At 36.7% G+C, this 16,910-nt stretch overlaps 1 protein-coding gene and 1 pseudogene across 3 annotated transcripts; one reads left to right on the top strand and one right to left on the bottom strand.

Annotated features, from left to right (window-relative positions):
* Positions 1–6: 6 nt before the first annotated feature.
* Positions 7–3,201, bottom strand: LOC114716722 (oxysterol-binding protein-related protein 1C-like; annotated as a pseudogene).
* Positions 3,202–11,263: 8,062 nt separating this feature from the next.
* Positions 11,264–16,635, top strand: LOC114716701 (histone-lysine N-methyltransferase ASHR1). Of its 3 annotated transcripts, none has more exons than XM_028901760.1 (13): positions 11,264–11,470; positions 11,612–11,757; positions 12,088–12,183; positions 12,709–12,763; positions 12,875–12,993; positions 13,625–13,713; positions 13,793–13,874; positions 14,274–14,378; positions 14,489–14,579; positions 14,711–14,833; positions 15,010–15,116; positions 15,721–15,790; positions 16,487–16,635. In XM_028901760.1, exons 1-13 carry the CDS (start codon positions 11,353–11,355, stop codon positions 16,633–16,635), a joined length of 1,350 nt encoding a protein of 449 aa, XP_028757593.1. In that variant the 5' UTR covers positions 11,264–11,352. The 3 variants fall into 3 exon arrangements, with proteins under 3 accessions (XP_028757593.1, XP_028757586.1, XP_028757579.1); XM_028901753.1 differs by having other exon boundaries at positions 12,088–12,222; XM_028901746.1 differs by having other exon boundaries at positions 12,088–12,222; positions 12,709–12,993.
* The last annotated feature ends 275 nt before the right edge of the window (positions 16,636–16,910 follow it).

The raw sequence follows: 16,910 nt of genomic DNA, 5'->3' as shown, positions 1-16,910 counted from the left end.
GAATACTCCATTTCTTCAAAACATTTTTGCAGAGACGATATAGGCTCATTAAAGTAGACAGGCAGACATACTTTTGTTAAATCCTTGCCGATATTATCCTTAATCATCGACCAAAGACTGACACCTTTCTCTTTTTCAATAGGATCGGGCAACTTCTTTACGTCGCTTAACATAAGGATAATTGGATGCAAGAGATCTAATCAAAGGATCTAACTCATCCTCTGATTCAACTGCGTATAGCCCGTCATCTCCTGAAGAAAAAGATGATACCCTAAAATCAGACCCATTACTTTTAAAGGAGCTGGATGATAGAAAGTCGCGGGGTCAGTGTCAAAAAAGCATGGTCATCATCATCTGTTTCTTCTTCTGCAGCATCATTTCTATCATTATCATCCTCAGATTCACTTGCACTTCCTTCTGCATTAAAAAATCAGAGAATGAGAAAACAGAAGGAAAAGCAAAAGGTGCTGTTTATATTTATATTCGAAGGATCATGAGCAAAAAGGTTAAGGAAATTAATTTTATCGAGATATATCACAAGGTAACATCAGCAAAAGCTACTGCTAACTTTATGGAGATATCTTCTGCACAAAAAAAGAAATGGAAGAGATGGCAGATTCAAATAAACAATACAGAAAAATGATAATAGAATTTTTCAGTACATCAGAGACAAGCAAAACGCACTACCTAACAAAGAAAAAACGTCCAGATTAATCTTGCAGAAATGTCTAAAGTTTTGACCATTCGCAACTAGGGAAAAAGAAAAGTACATAATTGAACTAAACAGTGTGAAGCAAATACATCTAGTAATGGGCATTCGCAGGCAACATACGGAAGAAATTCCAGCTAATCAACAGGTGATACCCATAAAAAACATACCACTGAACTTTTCCTGCCTTAGTCTAGAGGACTCCTCTTGATCATTCCACTGTCTTTGGCTCTCATCAACGACTGTATCCTCCAAATCAACCTTTTCTGTCTACAAAAATGGAGTATAAATAGAAGTTCCTTACCACAAACGGGAAATAGAAATTAAATTTAAAGCCTCTCATTACAACTTCAGGGTTGGGGGAGTTAGAAATACGGGGTTTGACAGATCTTTCTCCTTCTTTCTTTTCTTTCTTTCTTATTGCCGCAAGAAGATTAGATGGATCTACCTGAAGAGATGGAGAATAAAAAGAAACCATCCCTCTCTTCACCAATTTTACCATGACAAAATATAAGATAACTCCAAGTTTCCAGAGTTATCAGGACAAGGAAAATTACATATTGCACATTGAAAAGAATATTTACAAAACAAGAATTCAGTAAGAATATTAAATATATTATCCAAAACCTGAATAATTATTTTCCTAATCATGATCCTTTATCAGCTTAAAAAGGATAGTAAGAATACTCAATCAGATATAGTACTTTAGCATCATTCTGTCCACGCTTTTAATTGACATAATATGCAGCAAGTCAGATGGCAGTTCTTATTCATCCTACACGAACTTCTTAGCAGATCATTCCAATATAAGTTTGAGTTATAATTTCTGAAAGTTTGAAAGGACTCAGCTATAGCTGCTAGGTTCAGGTCAGGAGTGATCAAAAAAACCAGTATGAGGCAGGAAATTGGCAGAACACTGACTATTTATTTGGTTACAAATACAGATGCTAACCAAATGAATGAATTTTATAAAGAAGCCATAAAAAATTATGACTTTAGTTGTAGGGATACAAATGAATGACCGAAATGAACGGGGAGAAATTACAAATCTACAAGCTAATACACAATTGATAATCAGAATTTTCCACCTCTTTCTAAAACTAAGAAGGAGAGTTGGTGAACCCTCCGTTTTACTGATAAACAGAGAATATTAAGCATGACCACAATCCTGCATAGTAGTAGAGATCGAACAAGAACACCCAATTTGATTGGCACGATATTTTGCAGTTTTCGTTACCTCCAATTGTCGCATTGTATCAATAAGAGCCCATTGCTTCTGCTTAAGCAACACAAGCTGGGTTTGCAGTGCTGCAAACTCGTTTCTCATAATCTGCTCGCTATCCTGAATGGCTGCGTCACTCACACCTTCTTCCAGTAGTCTCTGTCTAAGTTTCTCAGTTGAAATGGTTACATTATCTAACGGAGCCATCAGCTCGCTATTGGACATCCGGGGGAACATATCTTTTACTGCCTGCAGGGCCTCCATCCATCCCACTCGATCTTCACGAGTCTCCGCCCTCAAGTGAAGCCTCTTTGTTCCAGTAAAAATAGAAAAGCGCTTGTCATCGGATTTGCTTTCACGAATAGTTGAAACCTACAAAAGAAGCTGTCATCCAGTATAAACCACAAACAGAGATAATGTGAAAAATATGATTTCTGACGCAATCCGACATAAAAAATCCCCATTCCCAAAACCATACGAAGTTACGCGTCAAAGAACCTTAGTATTAAAGTCCAATGATAAAAAAATCCTGTAACAACTTCGGAGGACAATCCTAAAATCCGGCACGATGCTCACCCAGTATTCTGGGTTCCTGATCGATTGCCCGACATTGACTATCTGATTATGAGTAATGAGCAATCAGTTTCATAACTAACATTATTTTTGCAGCCGGCAATCCAATTATTGGTATTGGATTGGAAAAGAAAAATAGAAAGAGAAACTGACAGCAAAATTACAACTGAAAGGAAAAAAATAGAACTGCGAATCCAAAGCAAGCAAAATTAAACCGAAAAAAATAAGAAAATAAGTGGAATATTAGAAAACGATAAGGAACCTTGAGATGGATTTCTCCAAAGGGCTTGCGTCGACGGTTGAAGTGCTGATGATAGGAAGAGGAATTCTGGTTGCGGGAGATCCTTCGCATGGATTCTTCGCCAATAACCTTGGACCACTTCTCAGTTTCATGATTGACTATGATCTTATCAGGCCCGTGAATCTTATAGTACGAGAGAACACCGTCCTGAAGCACGAACCATCGAGGCCTCCAACCTTTGCCGTAATTAACCCACTTGTAAAGTACACCAGAGATTCCGTTCCCACCAAGTCGTTAATCTTCACGTCCACCACAGGCTGTTGCTGCTCCCGCTGACTCAGTCGTCCATAGTCACTGTTGCTGTAATTACTATGACCGTGGTTGGTTGGACGGGAAATAGAATCGGATCTAATGGCAGGGAGCGGAGGAGGCATAATGATATCGGGCTATACTAGTCGAACTGACGAAGGCGCGGAAGGAAGGATGCATACGGAACCAGTGGGAGAGGAGATTAACAAGTAGGGAAGCAGTTGAATTGGACGCGAGCGAACTAACGATGGCGAAGATTAGAATGTTCACGTTAATGGAGACTAGAAACCAATAGAAAGGAGTGTAAGAGAAGTCGCGCGAATCGATGGAAGGGGAAAAAAAAAACAAATCGGCTGTTACATCTTAGAAGTAGTAAAAAAAACAGAGAGATATTATATGTAAGTATTATGGGACATAAAATGAGAGAAAAGGAAATAAATCTCAGCGAGAGAAGAAAACAGGAATAAAATTGTTGTGTTCCGACGAGATTAGGTGGCAGGAAGACGGAAACAAACAGAAAAACGGCAGTGATTCAATCTTGGTGGGGGCAAAAAGTGTTAAATATGAAGCGGTTGGTTCACAATTAGGATGATTCTCTGATCTCTGAATCTCTCTTTTCTCTAAACCAGCGTTCGTGATTGTCTGCGGGGAGTCTGCGGGAAGTTAAGGAAGAGGGGAGCCGCAGGAGGACACGTGGAGGGAGTAGAGGAGTTTATTCATCATTGGGAGCATGAGGGTGATTAATTTTCAAATTTACAGAGGCTGCTGCTAATAATAAAGAATAAATTATCTTAAATACTTGCCATTTATCTTAACCTCAGACGGTACAGTCATAATTGGTTTGAAGCTGATGACATTTTTAGACAGAATGGAAGATGGAAACCGAAAAACACAGAGGATGGTGGAATTAAATGCGAAGGGACTGAGAATGGAAACAAAAGGACAAGAGAATAAAGCAGCAGGGGAGAAAAGAAGGAGCTGTTCAGTTCCGTTCCGTGGTGACGCAGGCTTTGAGTAGTTGCGTTGAAGGTTTCGGCCTCATTCCCACGAAGGAGCCACCACGCAGTCCCGCACGTGCTGTGCGTTCTGGAATGCCCCGTGGAAAAACCTCGTTTCTTCCTCGCATTTCCCCCCTGTCCATGTGTCCCTTTCTTCTGGGTACTGTTTGGTAAAAAAAAAAAAAAATTACAATTAAGTCCCATCTAAAGAAATTAAATACAAATTTTTTTTTTGAAATTATGAAATTATTATGAAATCTTAAGGGACCTTTTTACAATAAATTTTATTTGTTTAATTACCTTTTTTTTAAGTTTACATTGACAACTGAAAAAACAGTGGTTGACAACTCAGAGTGTAATGATTGACAACTATCACGGCTAGTTTGACAATTTATGCGTTACATTTTGTGATATGCTGAAAAAATATGTTGTCAAATCAGCCGCAATAGTTGTCAATTCTTACACCCTAAGTTGTCAACCACTGCTCTTTCAGTTATTAATGGAAACTTAAAAAAAAAAGAAGGGTAATTTAGTAATTAAATAAATAAACTTTATTGCGAAAAGGTCCCTTGTGACTTCAGAATGATTTCATAATTTCAATAAACCTTTTTGTATTTAATTCCCCTAAATGGGACCTGGTTGTAATTTTTTCAAAAAAAATTGAGATGAAAGAGAGGGAAAAAAAATTAACATGCTTCGTTTAAAAAACCAAAAAAAGTATAATTTTTAAAATTTTAATTTAAAAAATAATATAAAAGAGCAATAACAATAATTAATTAAAAAGTTTAATCTCATTTCTTTTATTTTTTAAATCCAGCTCATTAAAATTTGTTCTTTCTTCTTTTTCCATCCATTTTCTTCATACTAAACAAAACCTTATCATTAGCCTCATAACATGTATGAATATTATCTCGTATGTAAGAGATGTTAACGGCAAACCATTTTAATACCAAGTATTATGTGTGAAGAGTTTTATCTCAATTTACATAAAAACATTTCTTAAAAATATTTAAGTTTAACTAATAAAGAGTTGATCCTCTACTCGAATTCGAATTTTAGAGGAGATACCTCTATTAGAAGGAAAAGCCACAAGTTTTGAATTATATTACTCAGCTACTTGAATGCCTGGTAATAAGATTTAGAAAATACACCGGATATTAAATGACAATATGAAAAAAGATCACAGAGAGGTGGTGAGCTTATTGTCACTTGTAAATTCATCTACTCTTCCCTATGTTATATTCAGTTCGTCACCAAATTTTGAAAATAGAATACCATGATAATAAAATTCTGCATGCTCAACTTTATCTTCATTATCAATTTAATTTTTAAAAATTAATCTTTATCAGGAGTGGAGTGAGTACCTCTTAATAGGGGCTGCTTAATTAGGGATTAGTCGGGACTCGAGAGAAAAAGTTGAACTTAAAAAAAAAACAGAAAAAAATTATATTACTTGATTTGTTAAAAATTAAAATTGTAACTTACCGAACGATACTCAGTCAGGTTCTACTCTCCCGTGCTTTTCTATTTTAATTAAAAAACAATATTTTTTTGAAAGCAAATAATTACAATTTTCTCAAATAATATAAAATTAATCAAACAACTTTACATATAATGATTGATGTAAATACTAACTTCTTAATAAAAAGAAGCGTGAGTTGTGCACTGCCCAACAAAAAGAAAACCAAACCAAACTGACCTAGTTTTGTGTGATTGTTGAATAGGGCAAGAGTTGAACCTCACATGAGATTTCTTGTGCCCCATTCTACGTGGATCTAAGCATAAGCTAGCGATGCTTTTGGTTACTAGATTTTAGTCATCTAGGGTGCAAACACTCTACCACTTCACCTATCAGCATAAAGCCTGTATTCAGTATTAAACCAGTCGAATCGGGGGGACTAGTGTTAACCAATGATAAACTGATTCAGATGATTATGTTACTATTTATCATATTTTTTCTTAATATTTCAATCACTTTGTATTTGAATGAATTTCAATGATGATCTTAACATATATGGTTATTAATTTTAGTTATCGAGGAATAATTATACCTTGTTATTATTATAATCAAATTATTGTCATATTTTTTTGGTATTTTGTTATTATTAGTGTTGTTATATTTTATTATTTTTAATTAAATAATATCATTTTAATATAATTAGCTAGACTTGGAGTTGATTTTGATCCGATTAACTAACTTAATCATGGTGTTTAGCTACTTTTTTCCAAACCATGATTTTTAATCAAAAAGTGATTGTACAAAAAATTATTGGATCCCCAGATTATGGTTTTACCTTTCAAATCATAGCTTTTGCTTATTACCAAACACCCCCTAAAACTGATTTATTGTACAGTCCAGTTTTGTTTGTTACGTGGCATTGCCAGTGCCACGATGATGATTTTGTGGGGTTCTTGGGGTGAGGACGCGAGCTGAGCTGTGGAGTCACTTTCAGTGGGTTTGAACAGTTTTTGTTTTTAAAAAATTTTTTTGGGGTCAACAATTGGTCTGAAGTCTGCACTCAGTTTGAGGGATTCCGATCGTATCAATATACGCGTCAGCGACTTAACGTGCACCCCGGTACACAGGATCACGGACAAACCGTTTCATCTCCGTATCAGTAATACTCCCTCCGTTCCTTATTATAAGAAACATTTGGTGCTTATAGCATGTTCCTAAATATAAGAGACACTTAAAAGTTGTATTTACTTTTTTGTGTTTATTTCCTATTTTACCCATATTTATTGTCTCCAACTCACACTCTCTATCCTTCCCACTTCTCTTTCTTTTAAGAATTTACTATTGTTCTCTCTCATGCTCTCTCTCCTTATTAATGAGGGTATTTTTGAAAAAAAAATTATACTTTTTACCCATTCATTGTTCTTAATTAATTTTAACTATTTTTTTTATCAACGTAATTCGGTTATTCGTCTCTTATAATAAGGAACAGAGGGAGTATTTACTTTAGCATTCACTTAAAACCAAAAAAAAAAAAACCAAAAAAAACTTTTGCAGCATTATTTTGACCAAGGATCCCGTCAATGTCTTCTTCCCCCACATGGATAACACGCGGAGGGTATCGGCCTTCTGGCTCTTGTCTTTCTCTCGTGAACATCATCAGCCAGAATTTCATGTGACATTTTATGAGTTTTTGAAGCATTTTTAACCCCCTAAATTTAAGATACATATAAAGTTCATCAATGCCGCTATTTTTTTTTTTTTTAACCAGCATCAATGCCGCCATTAGTATCATCTTTCACCTATGAATACAACATGTCTTGTAAATAAGATTAATATAAACGATTTTTCACATAGCACAGTTTTTTTCCCCAAAATATCCTTACAATTAAGTGTGTTGGTTAGAATTATTATTGTTAAAAGAACTATCTTGAAAAGCAATATATAAATATGAGAGACAAAATGGATTGGGGTCTTATATTTAGGATCAAAATAAAAATCAAACGAGATCTTATATTAAGAATCGAAAGTATTATTTAATTAAGGCTCTGCACACCAATAACAATGACCAGGATAGGATATTAAATTTTTTTTTTCGCTTTCTAAATAATTAAATGAATATTAACTATGCAGTTGATTAAGCACATATTACAAACATATATACTTCCGGAGCATTAAGCTTCCAAACTCAGCTAATTTAATTTCTTGTTTGCCCTGATTTTTTTTTTTTGGGGAAAAAATTAAATGTAGGATTACTTGAGGGAAAACCGAAGAGGTGCGACGTGGACCCATCTTTAACCATGAAAGCACACCACGTTGGTTTTAACTTTTCAAGAAAACACGCCACGTGGGTCATAACCTGAATCAAAATCTTAATACATGTCGTTCCCGCATGTTGGTCATTCCAAGTGCTGCTGCCTGTTGAAATCAGAATCCGGAACATCGTAAAAGGAAGAGTAGCAATATTTTCCCGGCAGATTAAACTTAACGATGACAGAAGAAGGAGCAGATGGAAGGTGGAGAAGAAGCCACGAGGTGGTACACCCGGGGGGTGAGGTTTTCCTTGTCCGTTTGCGCGTCTGTTACCGCGCCACACACAATCATCCAAACAGTAGTTCCATGTGACAAAAAGGTCCAAACAGTGAGAGTAGCACGGCACAGGAGTTGTCGGTCCTCCGTTAATTCCTTCACTTGAAGGGACCCACTCCTCCGTCCCTCATCAGCGACACGCTGGCTCACCGTCCTTTTAATCTTGACGCCAACGCTAAAGCGTAAAAATTTAAAAAAGTACTAGTGGACAAAACAGGCATGTTCACATCTAATGCGCCCAAAAGGATGGTAAAGTACATTTGTTCTGGCTCTCTAGCTCCTCCCTTGTGAACACACGCTTCTGGGTTCTGCCTATCACTTCACCTCAATAATTGAGCCAGTCATACGTGTGTTACCTCGCCAGGCTCCAGTTTCGAAGCCTAAAATTCCGTTGCGGATCATGTCAAAAATAGAAAGTGCATCGCCACTTAATAAGTGTTAAAAAGTCGAGGCATCCGAAATCCAAATGAGAGCACATTGGCCCACCAGGCCTGCTTCTTTCCACGGGATCATCCCAAGGGGATCTTTGACTAACCTTATCCTTAATTTTCAACGTTAAACGATTCGCGCGGATCTTTCTTCCCCCACAGTCTCTGTTTCGTGCCACATCCTTGTCTGGTACTGCCTTTGATGAGAAAGATGCAATCTCGGGTTTGCTTTATAGCTTTGTTTTGGTCATTCGCAGTCACTGCAGCATCTCAAAAGAAATGCGCTTTAACTTGAAAAGAACTTCAAGAGGGCGTGATTTTCATACGGACGTGCCAATGTATTTCTTGTCAAGACCTCACATCATGATTGCCCAACACACTCCCCAACATCGCTATCAGAACCCAACACTTGTGAAGCATACGCACCATTTGACAATAACGCCGCAAACCCCTTCCCCCATCCTGGGTTTTTAATGTTTAACTCGCTAGAATTCTATACGACGAGATTAACATCTATCTTCATATGCCATGTAAAAACCTGGTAACAAATGATATGTGTGAATTTTCAGAAGTGGTTTATTTTCGCCACTTCATGCAACACACACAACTTGCGCTCAGAGCCAGAGAAGCGATATAAATTTATACAGTATGATAAGAGTTGTCGTACATTAATAGTTAGAATGAGAGGCTGCTTGATGCAATTTGTTGTCAGCTTATTAATTACTGAAAAAACAGAGACGTTCCTTCGGGAAAAAAATATATCCGCAAGAGTCCCAAGAAAATAGTTTAATATTTCTGGTTTTAAAATTACTCACATCTAACTATAATAAATGAAGTAAATAATTATGTATCCTTCTTCCGCAATGAATTATGCGATGCAGATGGCGCGCTTCACCTTAGCCATAAAAGACCCATCATGAGAAGAATGATTGTGAAATCCATCCCACACTTGAAAGAAAAGCACTTTAATTTGTTGCCGCACTAATAGTAATGAATAATGAATAAGTAAGTAATAGTATATGTTTATTTTCATTTCATTTTTCGAATTGTTGTGATTTCACGAAGATTCCGTTGTAAAATCTTTTCCGCTTATAATCTGATATACTATGTTATTGTTTTAAATGATATTGAGTCTGCATCTACTGATTCAAATATAATACTCCCTCCGTTCCTTATTATAAGAGACAAATAACCGAAGTACGTTGATCAAAAAAACAGTTAAAATTAGTTAAAAACAATTAATGTGTAAAAAGTATAATTTTTTTTCCAAAAATGCCCTCATTAATAAGGAGAGAGAGCATGAGAGAGAACAATTAAATTATTAAAAAAAGAGAAGTGGGAGGGAGAGAGAGTGTGAGTTGGAGATAATAAATATGGGTAAAATAGTAAATCAACACAAAAAAGTAGAGACAACTTGTAAGTGTTTCTTATATATAGGAACATGCTATAAGTATCAAATGTCTCTTATAATAAGGAACGGAGGGAGTAGTATCTTGTAATATTAATATAAGTATGAAAAGGGATGCCTTGCGTACATGAAAAAATAAAATTTGTTTAACTCGAAAGATTTTTTTATTATTTTTCAAAAGAGAAAACCCGGCATATACTGGCATTATTTTCATTTCTTTCATCATTTTAAATAAGGAAAATAGGAAAAGTAAGCTTTCACTTTAGGACAGGGAACGCAATCGCTATTCGCCGAGTCTGATGTAATTGGCCCAAGACAAAAAAAGAAAAGAAAACTACATGATCGATGAGGAACAGAGGGAGTTCAGCAAAATCATAGCTTATAAATGTAACCATCATTCAGACTAATGCAACCAAAGTTATTTTTTCGCACGAAAGCATATGCTTAACGTATAATTCGGAATATTCTGTTTATTGATGCACAGACTGAGGGCGAATTAAGAAATACCTTTCTGTTTTCATGCAGTCTGTCCAGAATCAGGGTAGAATTTTTCAAAAACGCCTTTTCGATGGTATTTTGTTCATCAGTTCTGTTGAAGGGCAGACATCAGTAACTCAACCTAACGACAAAGTGATGAAAAGCAAGACGGGGCTTGAGACGTGGTGAAAATGGGCCGATAGGTGATGAACAATTACAAGTCAGAGAGCATTGTCTCAGAGGGGTAGAGCAAAACTTCATTGATTGTCTTGTCATATCACCAAACACTCCTAACGCTGCATCTTATTACAAGGAAATGTGCCCCCTCCCAGAACCCCCCCCCCCCCAAAAAAAAAAACAAAACACATACATAGGAAATGTGTCCCTTCCTTTGCTGCTTTTTGGAAATGACATACACCTCTCCTGACTCCTCCACCCCCGTTGCGTTACTTGTATTATTGGGTGCTATTCAAAGGCATTTCTCGTGGTTTAGGTTGCAAAACTCAGTTCACATACCATTCGCTAGGCCATCTAGTTTTGTTGGAATTCAGGAAGGACGTCTGTTTGTGACGTAGGATCCCAAGCAGCCCAAGAAAAGATTAGGCCTCATGAAAAATAGAAGCCTCAAATCTCCGGAGTGAGATCCTTCCTTTTTAGTTTTGTCGAATCGAAAAGGGCCTGAGCTCGTTTTGATGATACTGTTTCTGGTGGGTTTTCCAATGTTGCAATGCTAGAAATACTGGGGCCTGGGCCCTTTTCTAATTTTCTTTTTCAGTAAAACGAAATGGCCAATTCATGGGACCCAAAAAAAAAAGAGAATATGAATCTCATCCGGGGGAAAAAAAAAATACATGAAGGCTGCAAGGACCGTCGATGATCAGAATTCACTATTGCAACTGTTTGGACTTTGGAGCAGCGCCTTGTAGAGCTGAACAAACGTGAATGCGAGAGACACCAGCAATGGAGGATTTGCAGAGTGCTCTAAAGGATCGTAATTTAACGGTTTCCACCGTGGCAGATAAGGGTCGCTGCCTCTTGGCTACGAGAGATTTTTACCCAGGTTTCTCTTTCTCTGTCTTTCTCTGACTACTTTAAAAGATCAACACCGAACTATGGACTATTATCTGGAAAACGATGTTATGGGTGGTGTGACTATTAACTGTGAAATTTTTTGTTAAAAAATGGAGCTTTGCGGTTGCAGGAGACGTGATTATAAGCCAAGAGCCTTATGTGTGTGCGCCAAATAATTCTTCAGCCGAAACAAGGTGTGATGGATGTTTCGCGACAAGTAAACTTAAAAAGTGCTCTGGTTGTCAAGTTGTATGGTATTGTGGAAGTACATGCCAGGTATGGTCTGGTTTGTAGCTGATTCCATTTTTATCGTTACAATCCACTCAGCTCAAGTGCTTGAACTTCACTTCAAGTTGCACAGTATAATTCCTGATGACCAATGATATGATTGTGGCCCCTTTAGCGGACTCAGTTTTGGGGCAATAATACTTTGGGTGGAGGTGTCGGCGTACTTGCCACCTTTTGGGCTGCTTCTTCTTCCTGTCTCCCCCCCCCCCCCCAAAAAAAAAAAACTACTGAATTTTATATTCATATGGCATTGATTATAAAAATAGCTTTGGGTTTAATATATCTGCTCGTTGAGGATATTTTCTTTATGTTCATTAGAGGGCAGAGTGGAAGTTGCATCGTCTTGAATGTGAAGTTCTCTCAAGGCTGGAAAAGGACAAGAGAAAATTTGTCACACCATCCATTCGACTGATGGTAAAACTTTATCTTCGAAGGAAGTTGCAAAGTGAAAAGGTTAAAAAGAATTCCTTAGCTCTCTACCCTGGATTCAGTACAAGCTATTTAGACAGTTAAAGAATTGGTGTCGTCTATGGAACTTTACGTAATTTACAATATAAAAAGAACTTCCAGTGTTGGTTTTATGTACGTGCACATCTTTTATTGTAATATTATGATTTACCGCATCGCACATCTTACCATATGGAGTAATTTGCAATAGGGATATCAAGATAATAGATAAAGAAGACGATATAGATAGTTTAAATTTCATCTATATTGACAATTGGTAAGTTGGTAGATTGTGCTTGCTTTCCTTGTTAATATTTCATTTTCTATCCTAATTTTAGTTGCATTTATGCCTGACATCATTAAGTTGCTACTGAGGATTTGTAATTCTCTTAATATTACACTTTGATACCTTAATAAATTTTTGATGTCTGGGACCATTTAAATTGACATTGAGCAGCCACTAGATGATATTATGAGCTGTTTTATTTCCAGGTTATCCCAAGCACTGCTACAGACAACTATAGCTTGGTGGAGGCATTAGTGGCACGTATCCTTTTGTCATATTTTGTCTTTATGTCTATTGTACTTAACACGGTTCTGTATATGTTTTCTCACATATCAATGATGATTGTTATTTTTGACACACACTTCCATCTAGACATGTCTGACATCAATGAGGGACAGCTGGTTCTGTACGCGCAGATGGCTAATCTTGTAAACTTAATATTACAGTGGCCTGAAATCAACATAAAAGAGATTGCGGAAAATTTTTCCAGGGTACCATGCTTTAACAATCAATATTATCTTATATAATTGTTGGAAGTTGCTCGCATTTGAAATCATGAGTGCTGAAATCCTGTGGACTGAGATTCTGATTATGTGTCCATTGGTGTGAAGTGCTTCTAGATTTCTATAGAGTTGCAGTGTGAATTTGTTAGTTTAGCTTTAAGAATTAGTTAACCCCTTCCACAAGCTATTTCTAATTTGTTTGATGTAGTCTTGATGAGTATTTAAGCAGGATGATGAACCCTCTCCCCAAAAACTAGCAATTGAGGTGGGAGGACCAGCCCACTTAAGCTTCTCATAAACCACCTCATAATATTCAGTGAGAGACTTAAACATCCCATACTGCTGTAATCTCCATCAAATCCCAATAGGTATAATAAATACTATTGTCCATTTTGAAACTTGAGGGTGCCTTATAGCATTAAATAATTAATTTCATTCCGGACCTCATAGGGTGGAAGGTTGTCCAAGAGTAGTAACCAACTCAGGTCCATATTCAAGGCAATTGCACTTGCAATTGCAATTTTTTGTGATTTCCACTTTCAATGTGGTTAAAGCCATGCTTTTCTGAATATGACTTTCTTCTGAGTCCTTCTAAAGTTAGATCCTCCTAATCCTGCAGTTTGCATGTAATGCGCATACCATTTGCGACAGTGAACTGAGACCCTTGGGGACAGGATTGTATCCTGTAATTTCCATAATCAACCACAGGTAGCACTTAATGTATTTAAGTATATGCTGTCATCTTGCTCCTCGTTAGTCTTCTAATTTTGGCTGTATCATCGTATAGTTGCTTGCCCAATTCAGTGTTGGTTTTTGAGGGAAGGTCAGCTGTAGTACGTGCTGTGCAACATATACCCAAAGGTTCGGAGGTAAGTATTTCTTCGAGTGAGTAAGAATAAGAAACTTCTGACATCCAGTTCACTGGGTTACAAAGCTAGCAATGACATTTGGAAGTTCTCATGTGGTGTGAGAAGACAGTTATGAGCTCTTCATTTCACATTAGCCACGTGGCTTGTTTGGGCTTTGCTTGGGTTAATAGAAGCATCTAATGCCTCCATAAACATTTTTATAATGGACTTAATGGGCAAAAGAAGCTACTTTGTAGGTACATCATTGAAAAGATTTTGAAAACGTCTCATGTCCTATAGGTCATTAGAGCATTCCGTTGAACTCTTCATTGTAAATTAAAATTACTTTTAGAGGATAGTAAATTATATTTTTCTTTTCCGCTTCAAGTTCACTACTTACCATAAGCTGCCTGTTGCAAGGTGCTGATAAGTTACATAGAGACTGCTGGGAGCACTATGACTCGGCAGAAGGCTCTCAAAGAGCAGTACCTGTTCACTTGCACCTGTCCCCGCTGTGCTAGAATGGTACTTGCCTGGTTTCTTATGTTGATATATCTTGCTGGCTGCATAGCATGATATATTTGAGTATAATGTTCATTATGCCATTGGCTAATTGGGCTAAGTTAGTTTTTAAGGGACAATCTGATGATATTCGAGAAAGCGCAATTTTGGAAGGATACAGATGCAAGAATGAAAAATGCTATGGTTTCTTGATGCGTACTAATGGTATGTGGTTTTATGGTACATCCCCACTTTTATAAACAGGGTGAAGGTTGAGTTCAGTGATTAGATACCTGCCAGGTGTTATTGTATGACTACTATCAGTAGGTCTAATTTCTTTATCTGTCCATCTGAAGATGGAAGAGGATTCCAATGCCAAGAATGTGGACTAGTCAGGGACATGGAAGAGATAAAGTTGATTGCAACGGAAGTAAAATCACTAACTGAAGATAAAGCTTCTAAACTTGATCCAACTGGCAGTATCCTTTAATATTTCTGCTCATAACTTATAACTGCAATAGCTACGAACTGAACTGTTCTCCATTGCAATACAATCTTATCCCTTTTGGTGTGCGTTCGCTTGATAAACTTTATCCATAAGCTACAAAATTGATCCGAAGTTCATGGCCGCTGTCAAATCCTTGATTAATAGTAGATTATCAGGATGCTGTTGCTGCATACAAAATAATTGAGAAATTGCAATCAGAATTATGCCATCCCTTTTCAATCAGCTTGATGCAAACTCGAGAAAAGCTTTTGAAGGTTGGTTCCTCTTTCTGGCTTTCTTCATGTCATGTCATTTCTCCTTACTAATATATTTAACTTTATGATAGTGAACTGTCTTACTAATGTTCTACTTAGTCTGATGTCTTTGCATGTTTGTTTACCGCATTATAGATTTTTTTTTTGGGGGACTTTTTAGGTACAAGTAAATGCGTTTTCTTGAGGTTGACTTTGAGTAAATGTCTTGCCAAATATGGGTAATTTTTGAAAGAATGCCTAGTAATCATCACGGGAAATTAGAGGATAATTGCGCATGGAATGTGTACAATTTGTCGAAGTAACCTTCTGCTTTAGATGCTTGCAGAAGAAGCCTTATAAATTTTACTGGCAAGGAGTTTCCTGACCTTTATATATCACCAGTTTGTATGGCTAACCTTATTTCTTCATTTTTCCCTCTTGATAGACCAAAACATCATTTATCAAGTAAAACTAGACTTTTCTTTTTCTCTTGTATTTGCTTCAACATGGCGGACTTCTTCCTCTGTGCCACATGAATGATGTAGAAAATGATATTTCTCTGAGATTATTTTATATTTTATATTCTGAAGGTTACATAGAGGTAACATCATGCTGTCCTTTTCAGTTATTGATGGAGGTGGAACATTGGAGAGAAGCTCTGGCATACTGCAAATTGACCTTACCAGTCTATCAAAGTATGTCATACTGCAATATGAATTCTCAGAAAATGGCATGAATATTAAGCTTCCTCACCATTCATTGCATTGGTAAATTCAGTTATTGATTGGTTTGATGATCTGACTGTTGTAAGATTATGTTCAACTTGCTATTATCCGTGTTGCTTTAAGTCATACCAATTGGTTTGTCATAATACATTCAATGGGTGAGTATTCCATATTCCTCTAGTTGGACGAAACTAATTAAGGAGTTTTGGAGGGAAAGCCAATGTAAACTACTAGGAACCTACCCTTGGAATATTTTTTTTCCCCTCACGACGACAATTTGCTTAAAATAATTGACAAAATATTTGGACTCTTGGAGAACTATGAGGGCTGCAAAATGTCTAAAACCGACATGCAGGAATGAGAAATGCTATAATTTTACTTCAGCATTGCAGTCTTGGATTGGATATGGCCCTAGAATATTGGTATAAATAGAAAGGAATTATAAGATATCTTCAAGTCATTTTCTGGGAGAGTTTTAGATCGTTCAAACTACCTGGAATTGTACATCGGGTATATACTCGTGTTGAAGGTTCCAATAATACTAACTAGCAGTTTGCTAGATGGGAAAATGAATTGTTAAAAGCATAGGACAATGATATGCGAGTTCCTAAAGCATAGAAAACCAGAAATTCCTAATAACAAGTTCAGTTTGTCGATTCACTGTAGATCTAAAACCCCCTGCTCTTATTCAGTTTGAGCTGCAAAATCCACACATGCTGCTGATGTCTAGTCCTGGACTTTCTATTCTATTACAGAGTTTATCCAGCAGTTCATCCATTGCTTGGTTTGCAATATTATACTTGTGGAAAGCTTGAATGGTAAGAATATTCCAATTACAGTCTTAGTGGATTTTAATCTTGAAATTCATTTTCTTCTTAGAGAGGCTTTTGCATGAACAATTAAAAAAAGAAAGAGAAAAAGGAAGACCATTCACTTGAAGATCATGTAGAAGTGTCTGCCATTTCTATATGCATAACATGTGATAGATCACATATTGACCTAAAACATCGAAGAAACCATGATTGGTCTATAATTCTAGTAGTTGCTGGTCTCCAATGGATTTGAAATGATAGTGTTGATACAGGTATAT

This window comes from Neltuma alba, unplaced genomic scaffold (genome assembly GCF_004799145.2).
Source record: "Neltuma alba isolate B1F8T4 unplaced genomic scaffold, ASM479914v2 tig00002079_pilon, whole genome shotgun sequence".
In the NCBI taxonomy this organism is placed as follows: domain Eukaryota; kingdom Viridiplantae; phylum Streptophyta; class Magnoliopsida; order Fabales; family Fabaceae; genus Neltuma; species Neltuma alba.
The sequence above is the reverse complement of the archived record's forward strand: the minus strand, read 5'-3'. Positions and strand labels throughout refer to the sequence as shown.

What these genes read in the sequence shown, in the direction of transcription:
- LOC114716701 (XM_028901746.1), top strand. Translation starts at nt 11,353, where the DNA reads ATGCGAGAGACACCAGCAATGGAGGATTTGCAGAGTGCTCTAAAGGAT. An exon ending in ATTGTGGAAGTACATGCCAG is followed by an intron (nt 11,758 to 12,087) that starts GTATGGTCTGGT and finishes TATGTTCATTAG; the next exon opens with AGGGCAGAGTGGAAGTTGCA. An exon ending in GACCTTACCAGTCTATCAAA is followed by an intron (nt 15,791 to 16,486) that starts GTATGTCATACT and finishes GATTCACTGTAG; the next exon opens with ATCTAAAACCCCCTGCTCTT.